The sequence below is a fragment of the Pararge aegeria genome, chromosome 9 (assembly GCF_905163445.1).
Source record: "Pararge aegeria chromosome 9, ilParAegt1.1, whole genome shotgun sequence".
Lineage (NCBI taxonomy): Eukaryota > Metazoa > Arthropoda > Insecta > Lepidoptera > Nymphalidae > Pararge > Pararge aegeria.
In genome coordinates, this window is record NC_053188.1 from 13,257,887 (window position 1) to 13,271,174 (window position 13,288).

At 35.2% G+C, this 13,288-nt stretch overlaps 2 protein-coding genes across 2 annotated transcripts in view; both read right to left on the reverse strand.

Moving 5' to 3' along the window:
* Nucleotides 1-1,650: 1,650 nt before the first annotated feature.
* LOC120626552 (mannosyl-oligosaccharide alpha-1,2-mannosidase IA-like) lies at nucleotides 1,651-11,866 on the reverse strand. The gene is made up of 10 exons (XM_039894102.1): nucleotides 11,511-11,866; nucleotides 10,452-10,670; nucleotides 9,456-9,635; nucleotides 8,926-9,028; nucleotides 8,742-8,849; nucleotides 6,522-6,749; nucleotides 5,181-5,319; nucleotides 3,866-4,010; nucleotides 3,279-3,395; nucleotides 1,651-2,239 (listed from the first exon to the last, which is right to left on the reverse strand). Exons 1-10 carry the CDS (start codon nucleotides 11,691-11,693, stop codon nucleotides 2,084-2,086), a joined length of 1,578 nt encoding a protein of 525 aa, XP_039750036.1. The 5' UTR covers nucleotides 11,694-11,866; the 3' UTR covers nucleotides 1,651-2,083.
* Nucleotides 3,694-13,288, reverse strand: part of LOC120626551 (mannosyl-oligosaccharide alpha-1,2-mannosidase IA-like) — a 151,338-nt gene continuing 141,743 nt past the window's right edge. Inside the window, exon 9 of the mRNA XM_039894100.1 lies at nucleotides 3,694-3,865. Coding sequence (XP_039750034.1) covers nucleotides 3,857-3,865 — 9 coding nt within the window. The 3' untranslated portion in view covers nucleotides 3,694-3,856. The remainder of the gene's footprint in view (nucleotides 3,866-13,288) is intronic.

Sequence of the window (13,288 nt, forward strand, 5' to 3'; positions counted from 1 at the left end):
AGTTTGTTGCTTAATTTGCTCGGCTCTCCTAAAGGTCGTAGCGTAACCGTAAATAGCCTTCCTTAGTTATTGGACTATCAAATGATAAGATATTTTAAATCAGACTAGGTAGTTAGTTCCAGAGATTGGCAAGTTCATTCAAATAAAAAAGCAAACTAAATGGCTCATACTCACCGATTTCTTGGTATAGCAACTTACACACACCTAGGTTTCCCACAAACAGAAATTAGTCAGGGGCTGTTTTGCTGGAATAGTAATTTATTTCAAAGCCGTCATTATAATCAAAGGGTCTCCTCTCGGAATAAGAAGAGTTTACGCCGAAGTCCACCACGCTGGCAAAGTGTGGATTCGTAGTCGTGCCTTTAAAACATTACGGAGAACTCTGACTCAGGCTAACGTCCGGTTTCCTCTGTTTTCTTCACCGTTGTAGAATGTAATATTTCATTGATTTAAATTTGGATTTTTTTATTTTTACCTCATTTGGGAGACCACGCTTTGCTCAACCAATTTAATAATCACTAAAATCAAATAGGTATGGTTAAAGAAATAAATAGAAAATGTGAAACCATGTTTTATTAATAGGTAATTCAAATATACATCATTGTATAACAAAATTACAACTTTGAAGTTGTGTAGCATTAATACATTTATTGTTTAATTGGTAACTGTCTCGCATTGTAGTTGCTATGAAAAATATATACAACAGTTTTTAAGCCAAAATGCTTTCATCAAAATAATAGGTTAAAGTAATATTTTCTTCGCATTTCATATAAAAAATAAAAACAATTTTTTCAAAGTTTATTACCGTTTGTTGCAACTATGTTCCGTTATTCTATATAATATACCTCGTCTTACAGAGTCGTGTCGCGTCGAGGCGCCCTCGTTTGTTGCTTAATTTGCTCGGCTCTCCTAAAGGTCGTAGCGTAACCGTAAATATATATACATTTAATAATAAGCCATTTTGTTCGATGTTTTTTTGTCATCTTTCAGACATGATCCCATTGCTGTAGAAATCTTGGGATTTCTGATAAAAAAACGCGCCATTGCCAAAAAAGCATCTCCCAAACAGACTCTCTTAATTGTTGCAGAGTGGCTAAAGGTGTATGTGGTCTAGCGTTGTCATTATAATATATCATTTCTTTTGATCAATTTTGACCGCTTTCTCTCAACTTCTTGCTTAAATCTCAATTTCAATGATATTTATTTGCTGATACAGGTAAATTGGTGTTACAGAAAAAAATATGGTAGATCTAAACTGTAATTGTTCAGCAGCAAGTCAATGGCATCAGGGTAGTATTTAAATTTTATTTGATGTTACTACTAGGTACAATTAAGATATTGGCAATTACAAAAATATTAATATCTTTATATTATATTATATTATATCTTTATATTATATACACAGGCATCGCTAAACGCCCTACAGGGCGGGTTCAGTATAATGATGGTTTCAGAATGCTGTTGGGCTTACCCAGTTATTGTAGTGCATCAGAAATGTTCGCGATGGCTCATACTGATGACTTTTTTGCCATCAGAAGAAATCGAATAGCATCCTTGATGAAAAGAACGTGGGTAAGCAGTAACGGCATTCTGAAAGCACTTATAAATCGATACGACTCTCCAATTTACAAGTTGTATATTAAACTCCACGTAAGGCTGCCTGGACGCAGAAATTTTAATTTGTAACTTTTTTTTGAATATTTTTAAGTCTCAATAAAGAATTGCAAATGAGTATGCGATTCATAAGGTTTCTTTCAGTGAGCTCGTATGGCACTCAAATATCGAACTTATTTGTCTACCCAACTTTTACCGAATGGGTCAAAACTGGTTTGAGGTCTCAACTCGGGCTTTCAGCTGTCATAATTACGAACATGCAGATATTTTGATGACGCCGTTTTTGGAAAAATGGAGCACCACATTTCCAAAAACGGCGTCCATTTTACCCTTAAAAAGGCGACTAGAGCGAGGTCCATATTTGACAAAAAAATCCCGGATTGAAAACCCTTGAGCCAACTTTGTACTAGTCTTATTTCACTGCATTAAGTCGAATCACAAAATTTTAGTCGCGGCTTGCGTTGCTTTTTTAAAGTGAGTTGTCTTCGTGGATCGCGATTGCGGGCTTGATGGCGGCGCGGTAGAGCGGGTTCTTGTCCTTGATCGGGAAGGGATGAGCTTCGGTGTTGAACACCCACTCGTCCAGCGGCAGGAGGCTGTCATCGGAGAACAGGAGGTACAAATACTGGAAAATAATATAACAGCGTTCATTGTCTATCCGTATATTAAAGGGTCGTAGGATAGCCGGAATCTTGAATTTCACGACCTCCCTGGCGCAACGTTGAGCGCTGCGAATTTAAGCAGGGGGTCCCTTCCCGGAACAGAATTTGGGAATTTATAATTTGTGAATTTTCTCTGGTCTGGTGGGAGTCTGGCTGTGGCTAGATACCACATGATAAACGAATAAGACACCGGGAGGTATCTTTGCAGCGTTCGAGTCCATGTAGGACTGAGGTGCATCGATACTGCAGTCGTATTTATATCAAAATGCCCACCAACTCAATGTCATGAACATTGGATGTTAAACAAATATAATTTTAATTGTTTCTTGAAACTATCCATTAACTATTTAATAAAATATCTGGCAAATATGAATTTATGGCTATCAAAAGTTTAATTATTTACCCACTTTATAAATTTACTGTAACACACACCACCCTACCGACAAAGACGTGCTGCAAGCGATTTAGTGTTCTGGTGCGATGTCGCGTAGAAAGCAATTACTGTTAGCGCGCTACCATCTTAGACTGCATCATCACTTTCCACCAGGTGAGATTGCAGTCAAGAGCTAACTTGTAGAGGAATAAAAAAAAATATCTTGGGTCCGGCAATAATTACTATAATAAAAACTGAGCAGCAACAAACCTCGTATAGTTTTTTTTATTGCAAAGTCAAAGCAAAATGGGCCTAATTTCGCTAAGAAAATATGAGCCTTAATAAAGTATTCTTTAAAATCCAATTTACTCTGAGGTTAAAGTATTTCGATCCTAGATGGTAGCGGGCTGACCTTTTAGAGGGAAAGGCAGTTATATCTAAACCGACACCCCCGGTAACCCGACAACCGGTATCGCCTAAGAACTCTAAACCGCTTGGCAGCACGTATTTGCCAGCGGGTGGTAATTAGCCACGGCCGAAGCCCCCAGCCCAAACCAGATCGAAACCGGGACTTGCACTCATCACAGTGCCCACTATTGAGCCACAGAGTTCGTCTAATATTTAGTTACCTTGAGTGTTTGAGCCAGGAACCAGCTTTGCTGCACGTCGTCCCCAAGTGGCTTGGACTGGTACACGTTTTGCAATCCCGTGTACCCACCTTCAACTCGGCAATACTTCTCCAGAGCCTAACATGAAATCAAGGATTTAAAGGACTATAAGGAACTCACATAAAATATGGTTGGATATGAATTTACACCAATCCACACTGGGCCTTTAATGCTGAAAGCAACCTTTGATTAGATAGAAGTAGAACCTGCGACAAGAAACCAGCATAGTGCCATGTCTCTTTGTGTCAGAAGGGCCCCCCCCCCCCCCCCCTTCGGGGCACTATTGCGACGTATCTATGGCCATTTTAACAGACTTCGCAAGCATCTACAAATTTTACTGATAAAATATTTTCTTATATACTCAGTATTCATAGAACTTTTTTTGGGAATTCGCCAGTGTTCTTTATAACATTATGTTATAATAAACATAAAATAGGAATAGTTATGGAATTTGTCACATATGGTTTTGTCACACTTCAACGTTCACTCACTTCACTTCACTTCACGTTTATTTGGAAGGCCCAAATGGTTGAAACCGCTCAAGTTACCTGCACAGCCTCCCACCCCCAATCGCGGTACTTTTGGTCCTTGGTGAGGCGCCATAGGATGAAATAGCTCTCGAAGGTATCGGGCCGCATTAAATACATTTTCTCGCTGTACTTCAACGCCCGCGCTTCCACTTCACCCGAAAATCTGGGAAAACAGAGACTTTTTTTAACCGACTTTAAAAAGAAGGTTTTCATTCAGGATGTTTTTTTATGCATGTAAAAATAAGACTAGAACTAGAACTCGAACTAAGAAATCCTCAGTGCCTGAATACCAAAAGCATCAGACAGTGCAGTGATGACATAATCTAAATACTAGATGTAAACGACAACACACACATCGCCATCTAGCCCCAAAGTAGGCGTAGATTATGTTAATAAGATAACTGATAAATATTTTTATGAATAATATATATAACAGTCATGTTCATTACAAAAACATTTTCCAGTTGTGGGAATCGAACTCACAGCCTTGGACTCACAGCAGGGTCGCCCATTGCGCGAATAGGCCGTCCCACGTTTGGGGTACAGTAGAATTATACAAAGTGATTCTTTATAGTAAATCTTCTACAGCTGCTTTAATCTATTACTCTAAACAATATTCAAAATAATTGTAGTTAAATATATCAGTGATAAAAATAATGCGATATTGCGGTTTGGAGTTGTCAACGTAGTGTTTGTATCCTCTTTGGTTTCAGAAGTTTTTAATTTTTGATAAACAATGAGTATATAAAAACTACGTTATTTTCAAAATGAACGGTTTATATAGGGCCTATACACAAAAAAATAATCCTAACAAAGAAAACAAAAATTCATATTATTTTCATGCAAGGCGCTCATACGTAGTGCATTCATAAGCTAATCAAGAAGTAAAAAACGTCTTGTGACGAAGCTCCTAAAAATATGAGTGACAGCTTCAATTCGATGCGGATGACTAGAAAAATGTATCGAACGTATATATTAGCACTTAAAAAAAACACCCAACCTATTCAAATTTTGTTTTCTGATGTATGAACGACCAAAATTGATGGAACTGATAACGCCACCGCACCGAACCGCTGTAACCGGATATAGGATGCTTTTTAAACACGAAACTACATATATATTTTTATAAAAATGATACGTACGTATATCTTTTCGATTATTTTTATTATTTCATTTTTTTCCTGAGAATAAAAGAAATTGGATAGATTATTTATTTTTGTGAAGACGAAAAAAAATTACTATTTATAAATTAAAATAAAAAACTATAGCGTTTGACGGCAATCACACGTGATCAAAGAGCCTGCTTGCCTTGTAGGTGCCTATTCATATTTACCTGAAGGTTTCGGGGCTCAGTTTGGTGTCCGCGCGATCGTAGGCTTCGTGACAGGTTTGCGTGAGATTCTTGGCCACATCCATGTAGCGATCGCTCAAGGAGTTCTGCAGTGTTGTTGACGCTAATGCGAACATCCCCCCTGCAATAGGTATGATGATGTCACAAAGAATCTCTTAAATATTGTTTCTATCTAATGTTATAAGATTAATGTAGTTTTTATTTAAACGAGAATGGTATTTATTTACAATAAATATAACTGCCATATCTAGCGATCCGCAGTGACAGGGCGCTTATTAGAGAGAATGACGTCACGACTATATAAACATAATTTTGTACCGCTTGAACTTCAAAAGCACTTGTTATTTGTGAATATCGTTTTTTTGTGATTTAAATCCATCAGTTGCTCATTTTGTTTGTTATCAATACTAAAATGTACAAGAAATTACTTACAACAATGGCGAGAGTTTTCGCGGGAAATAATTATTTTCAAAATAATTTACAATTCATATCACGAAACCTTTAATTTCTGCAAAAATAAGATATTTATTGTGAATAGTATCTGTTACTTTCGAACATCATAGATATCAAAATTATGTAGTTTCATGCATAGTCAATAAATATACATGTTATTATTACAACGAACCTGTAATGGTTCCCGCTAGATGGCGCTTAGAGTTGCTTAGTCTGATAACAGTGAATATGTTCCTTAAATGGCATACGAGTGTCAACTACTGGAACTTTTCTGGTTTTTTAGTAATTTAATTTTAGTTCCTTGCACACTCGTACTGTCGCGTCACACTTACAGCGCCAAAATGGCTCAATCAATTGGAGTGCAAAACAAAGTGCCATTAGCCTCATCGACAGTTATAATCGGCGGCAGGAGGACCGTGGCTTAAATTCAACAGGCGAGTTCAAATCCAAACGACTCTGAAATTTTAATATGTATTTTAAACATGAATGTTGGATACTTCTTATAACATTGGGATAAGTAAAGACAAAAACACTTTATCTTTTTCATCATTATTATCCCATCACTGGCACGCTACAAGGCACGGCCCTCCATGAATGCAAGTTTTCTCACTATGTTTTCCTTCACCTTAACGGTGTAGGTAAAAATCCGACAGTCAGCTAGTATGCACTTGTACAACATATAGAACTGGACTATATCAATCAATGCCCAACCATTACAGTCGAGTGTGCGAATGTTAAACCAGTAAAACTTTATCAAATATAAATTATTGTTACTTTTAGCCGTTTTAATTTTTTCTTTTTTATCATTTAAGTCATTGATATAGATTAAAAACTAAAATGGCCCTACAAGTGAACCTTGTGCAATCTTACCCGCAAAGCAAGCCAAATGGTCCATTTTTTCTTCATACAACCGTCCCCACCTAATCTCAACGAGATATGATAGCCCTGACTTTGAGGTACGCAGCATTTTTTCAAGTGCCGGCTGCATCGCTTCATCGAACATGATGCGAGCCTGCTCATCCTCATTGTTGGTCACAAGCCACGCTTTCAGCAGATATTCGTAAAAAGAATCACCCAATGCGCCGAGTGATATATGCACTGAAATTACATACCACTAATTTTATATTTACACACATTTTTTTTTTACCAAGTTCAAGTATAAATTAAGTCACAAACTAAGCATCTATAAAAAGTGTTTTCAATTTATTTTCAATGTCATTAGGATTACAAGGCAAAATTATCAAGATTGCTTTAATGCCACAAAAGTGCAACAGGCAGAAGTGTCCTTTTGCATCATAATAGTTAAAGGGCCAAAGAAAATGTGTTCAATGCTGTTTATCCCCGCAGATAATAAACTCGCAGAAAGTCACTGGCAATAGATTAAACTGCGGGAAAAAAAATTTACAAGGATTTAACATACAAGATCTTCACCAACATGAATACTATAGTCTCTCAGTAGATTGGAGTATTGTTACATGTTTTGTTATATGTTAACATAACAAAACATTTTTGTTTACATGTTTGTAATATGTTTATGTAAACATATTTGTTACATAATAAGTAACATATTACAAGGTATAAGGTATCATGCTTAAACCAATACTATCCTTTGATCCATCAATCGGTAATAAATGTAAACAAGTCATTACTTTATAATTCTAACTGAACCTATACTGATCTTCGTAGAATGAGAATTATAAAATGAAATGAAATTTTATGAACTGAATATGAGCTTACATAGGGTCTTATTATAATATAACATTCCTCCATAGTCTACTATTAAGCATGCGAAATGTAAAGTGCACAACAAGAACAATCATTACACATGTCTGCATAATCTTGTTGAGCAAGCATTGAAAAGGTATTTATTAAATTATACAGGTAAATTTCATCATAATAATGTCAAAATAATATCATTTTTAATTCGAAGTCAGATACTCGGACATTGTATAGAAACATTTTGTACACAGCCAATGCGCCAGATTTTTCTTAAAAAAACGCGTCTAATTTATTGTATATTTTAACGCACATAGCAAAGGGGGATTTTTCGGTTTGTTTTAATTTATATTTAATGTTGCACAGCCGAATTTTAATCCGCGTTTTAAAACGGCTTACGTTCGAGAAAGTTTTAAAATACTCCAGGTACGAAGACTGATATTTCGTAGATATACAGACAAGGCAGAGTAAGGAGATTGTGTTTTTGAAATATTGGTCAACAGGAATCCATCGGGTCTATAAGAAATATGCTTCTAATACACTTTTTTTGTGTCACAAACAATTTGTTTATATGCACTGAGTTCCCCCACATAACAATACCGTAGCGCAGGACAGACATGACATAACCGTGATAAGCCACTAGTGCTGCATCAAGCGATACTGTCCGCCTAAGACGACGCAAGGGATATACAAATTTATTAACTTTAGTACAAATGTCCTCGATATGGTTTTTCCAATCACAATATTCGTCCAAATGGATACCCAAAAATTTTGTACTATTTACGATGTCAATTTGTTCATTATTATATATTTATGGTAAAACATCAGACTTATTGTCATGTCAGCCTTTCATCAAAGGAACCAAAATTCTATGTAGCTTTTGGTATTGTAGTAGGTACTAGGTAGTAGGGTTAAATAACAAATTCCAGATAGCTCTCGGCCTGTAGTTGCTGACATTACAACTTTTGTTCTACGCCTTGTTTTTAACTCAATAGATTGCGAAATATTTAATATTAAATATTTTACAAAGATACTCTACTTTTTACTATTCTGTGATGTAACATCGGCCAAAGCGCGCGAACTGTGCAGTGGACTATGACGACTATTTCGTTGATCACATGTAATTACATTCTCACAGTGAAATTACACTTTAATTAAATATTTTTATGAAATAAATTTATACTGAATTTTGGACAAGTTGACGAATAAAAGTTGTTAGTTTTACCCATAGAAAACAAAAAGATAAATAGATATATAAATTCTTTATTGCACACAATTAAGGGATAAAGATAATATATATTGAAAAAAAGGCTGAGAGCTTTCTAGTATTTTTTCTGGTTGAATTAAGGAGTGGTGTGAGTTAGTATAACATACTTTGGCCCCACAGTCCGTTCCGGGGGTTGATGAAATTGGGATAGAGGCCGTCCGGCTTTTGTACGTTGTGCAGCAAATCACGGATGCGAGCCACCTTCTCTCTGTAAACTAAATAAAAAACAAACATTAGAATTTCGTAACATATCCATATATTTTTCTCAGTTTCTTAGTTAAATCAACTCACTGTTGTTTCCCGTAATTTCACTAAGGTAAGTGAACTCCATGTGCAGTGCTCCTACTTCAGATAGTATACTATTCCCGCCCGCCCAGTAATATGGCCGAAGTGCCTGTCAGAAGAACAATATTCATCAATTAATCAATCTTATTTTAATTTGATTCAATCGATCGATTTTATTGGATTTAAGCTAGTATTACTATAGAAAGTAGAAATTATTGATATATAGTTTTTTTGTTTATATTTTATCTACCAACTTTGTAAAACCAATCAGCAAATAAATGAATTAAGTTGAATTTAATTGAAACTCTTTAATTAATATAAAGCGCAATCCAAGTAAAGTTTGTTTAACTTCTAGTTTAGATATAGATTTTCTCGATAGAAAAGTTATCTCTAAGGCAAAGTAGTAAGATTAACTTGGTTATTTTACAAAAATGCATTAATTTAATCAATTGAACTGACTCCTACCCGTTTATCCGAAGTGAATAATGGTAATTTCGAAAACATCTCTGAACTCTGCATGGGATATAAACACTAACCTTATTAGAAGGGTTTATGAGTGGATATGGAATGCCAGTGGGCGTGTCGAATGCGGGCAGTAGAGCGTCAGCCACCTCTACAGCTTTGTCTCGAAAAACCGTGTCGCCGGTCAGCGCATAACATGACAGGAACCCTCCCACAAAGTGTACTGTTGTTTCAAACACTGACAGCTCTCTGTCCTAGAAGCGAATGGAAAGCATGTTAGTGGATACATCACATGTAGACATTTGAAAGCTAATGACCTACACCATAAATATTTTTTTATATATTTGGATATTTTCTAACTTAATTATAGTATTAATAGTTTAACTTTTATGCTGGTGTTCACAGATAGACTACTTAATCTTAACTGTACATACGCAATTGTTTAAGCCAAGTCCAAGTCAAAAGAAAGGAACTTGCAACAAAGCCACATTAATCATATAACTAAAGCAGCATGAAACTAGATCTGATTGTTAAAATAATTACCTACGCCCGCCCCTAGAGGATCAGGGTTGTCACTATAATTTATGTAAAACTGGAAAAGTTTTTTTGCCTCATCTAGTCAGCAATGTAGGCAGACCTTTCAGACCTTTTTTTGGTTCTGCACCCAAAAGGTGCAAATTACTAAGACTCTGCTGTACATCTTTCCCTTACGATAAGACCGCCTTTGCGCATTGTTATTCTTCTTGTATTTATGTTTTCAATTTATATTATAAATTGTGTGCAATAAAGAATTTATCTATCTATCTATCTATCTTTCCGTCAATCCATCTGTCTGTCAGCATTTAGATTAATAGAATTCACATATCCCTCGAGAACATTATGGAGAACTCCCAGGCATGCAGGTTTCCACATTATATTTTCCTACACTGTTAAACTAAATGATATTTAATTGCTCAAATTTAATTATATGAGGAAATACATAACTCATAAGTTTTTTTGGTGAAGTTGACCTATTCTAAGCCAGTTCCTTGTTGTGCAATAAACAGAAAATGATAAAAAATGATGCTTACAATATCATTGATATGGAAATGATTGGCTATCCAGTCCCTCCCTTCCTGGAATTCATCGTTCATGCCCATGAGGTAGAGTGTGTCCATGCTGTCGACAATGGTGGTGCCAAGATCGCCACCCCTGGATATGCTGGTCAGGTGGGCACGTTTGGACATGGGCTTCAGCTCATCCTTGCCCCACGCATACAGCTTGTAGTTGTTCCATGCATGACGCATCATCTGGAAATGGGGAAACAATCAACTAAGGTGTTCAGTTCTGCTAAATGAGGTCAAAGAACTGAAACTATTAGTAATCTACGTAGTTCTATAGAGCGAAAGAATAAAAACATCATATCAAGCAACCTTCTCAATTTCGGTCTACTATGCCACCAACAACCTACCCAAGAGAATACTTTATTAGCGACACACTCTTTAATATACTCGTAAATGCTTTTATAAAAAACAGAATCTTTATTTAGGCTTGAACTGCCATAGCAAACTTGTTTTTGTTGAAGGAACTGCTCTGCATTTTCACAAAGGTGGGGCAGAAGGAAATAAAATCTTGTGGTTGAAATGGCTGAGTGAGTGAAAGACTCAACACTACCATTTTTACTGTACCCTTAATAGGTACAGCTGATACGGCTTAGCGCGAGAATCTACTTAAGCTTAAAAGTTAGACCTATGTATACTTTGTAATTAAATAAATCTATTCTCATTAACATAGTTTGCAAATTAAGTTTATATGACACTTTGTCAATGCTATGCCATGTGTTTGTGTGTGTGCTATATTTAAAAAACGTGTAATATGCATGTTGTTAGTGCTCTTAAATAAATAAATAAATAGTATTTTGTAAATGCAAAAGGTGCCTGTGCCGCTTTTTACATGAAACATGAGTTTTTCTTAATAAACTCATACAGGATAACCTTATGCCATGTATTCTCTAGTATATATCTAGGTATATAGATACCAAGATGTATAGCAGTTTAAATATACACCGGTTTCAGATATATCACGTACCCTAAATGTTTTAGAAAAAAACATCTGGAAACTCGAGAATCATACGGATTCATACTACAAACCTCAGCAACTTTTCGTTGTTTATCAGCACTCAACACCAGTGGTGTGGGAGGTTCGGTTTTAACCCCATGGACCTCCCGTGCTATCCTCCTCAATGTATTATCACTTTCTATATCGGACATCCGCATAAGCCCCACAATAACAAATATTATAACCGCAGTAGCATAACGTATTAATTTACCCATTTTCACGTTTCACAACCAACATGTAACACTAGTTTCGTTATATAGATACACAAAATTGTTGTTTCCAACAACCTAGTAACTGTTTTAGATAAAACAAGAGTTTTTATTTAGCACTGCGTTTTATAGTTAGTAGGATTTTTTTGTATTTATTTACCGATCTGTGTTTTTATTCATTGAAGTTATGGAGGGTAGAGGTAAGGAGAGTCATCTTATATGGGAGAAAAGTTGAAAAAGTGTCCAGTTGTTGCGCTAAATAACAGTTCAAAAATCCTCTACAATGGCGCTGGTGCATGCACAGGGTATGGTATGAATGTAGCAATCGTAGATGAATTGAAGTATGCCGAGTTAAAAAAATTAATGTCATTATCGACTAAAGTAGTTAATTATTGAGAATTTAAACAACTTACGTTGTACAAAATATTGTGGTAAATATAACCTTACTTCCTTGTTTATTTTTCAAGCCAACTCTAACAATATTTATATTTGGCGCTTCTTTTAAGAGTTACCCTGATGCAAATGTGGCGCCATCCTAATTTAATACATTTTGACGACACTTTTTCATATATACAGATGACTCTCCTTACCTCTACCCTCCATAATTGAAGTAAACTGAACTGACATTTACGGGGTTACAATTTTAGTTTACGGAAATAGTGTTGTGACAAAAAGAGTCACATGAATCACTTACAATGAGTAAGTGGGTCATATTATTACTTACAAGAGTTTTAATAAATCAATAGGTTACTAATAAAATACCTATTGACACCTTACAATAATTTATATTTAAAATTATTATTATGAGATATTAGCTTTTTAAAAGTTAGTTGAATCATGACCGAACTAGAACATCACTGAACATTATGTGACAAATTGACATTAGCAGCTATCAGTTTACTACAGTGACCAGTGGCCACTGAATTAGAAATTCTAGTCCAATTTCCTATTTGCTGAGCCAAAAACATCCAAACTGAAATCACTAGTATAATAGTAGAGAAGGTTAGGTTAGGTGAGTTAAGTTTTAACATTGTAATTCTTTTTAAACATCTGTTTAAAATTTGAAATAATGTAGTAAATTAGGTTTTCGTACACAGATTAATATTTATTTCAACAGAGGCCTAATGGATTACTTACACTAAAGTCGTTCTCGCTCAGACGTTAGGAGCAGCAGCCAGAAAACTAATTTCCTTACTTTTACGGTAAAATCATTTTTTCTTTCTTACTGAATGTTTTGTAAAAAAGACATTTGAGATCACATTAATAACACTATAATGAAATAAAAAAGAATATGAGATAAGGCACGGAATAAAAAAATATTTTTTACTTGTTTGTTTTTATTTACAGATATACCTAAATTAAATATTTATGATACAAAATTAAATAAAAATACAAAATTCATTAATTGCTTGTAGGTTTCATAACAAACTCTCTATGAACTTCTTCGCAAGTCACAGCTAACAAACCTATAAAGCGATTAGCAAAAAATCGTTATTGATGTTCGAAGTCGTTTTATTAAGTATGTATACCTATCTTATTTTTAGTGGGCGGCTATTTGGTTGTTTACTCCTTTTTTTGAAGTCGATTATAACGATTTTTGA

Coding starts and splice junctions, on each gene's coding strand:
- LOC120626552 (XM_039894102.1), bottom strand. CDS start 11,693: ATGGGTAAATTAATACGTTATGCTACTGCGGTTATAATATTTGTTATT. Junction 6,750..8,741: donor GAACGGACTGTGGGGCCAAA/GTATGTTATACT, acceptor ATGTAATTTCAG/TGCATATATCACTCGGCGCA. Junction 4,011..5,180: donor CTGAGCCCCGAAACCTTCAG/GTAAATATGAAT, acceptor CTGTTTTCCCAG/ATTTTCGGGTGAAGTGGAAG.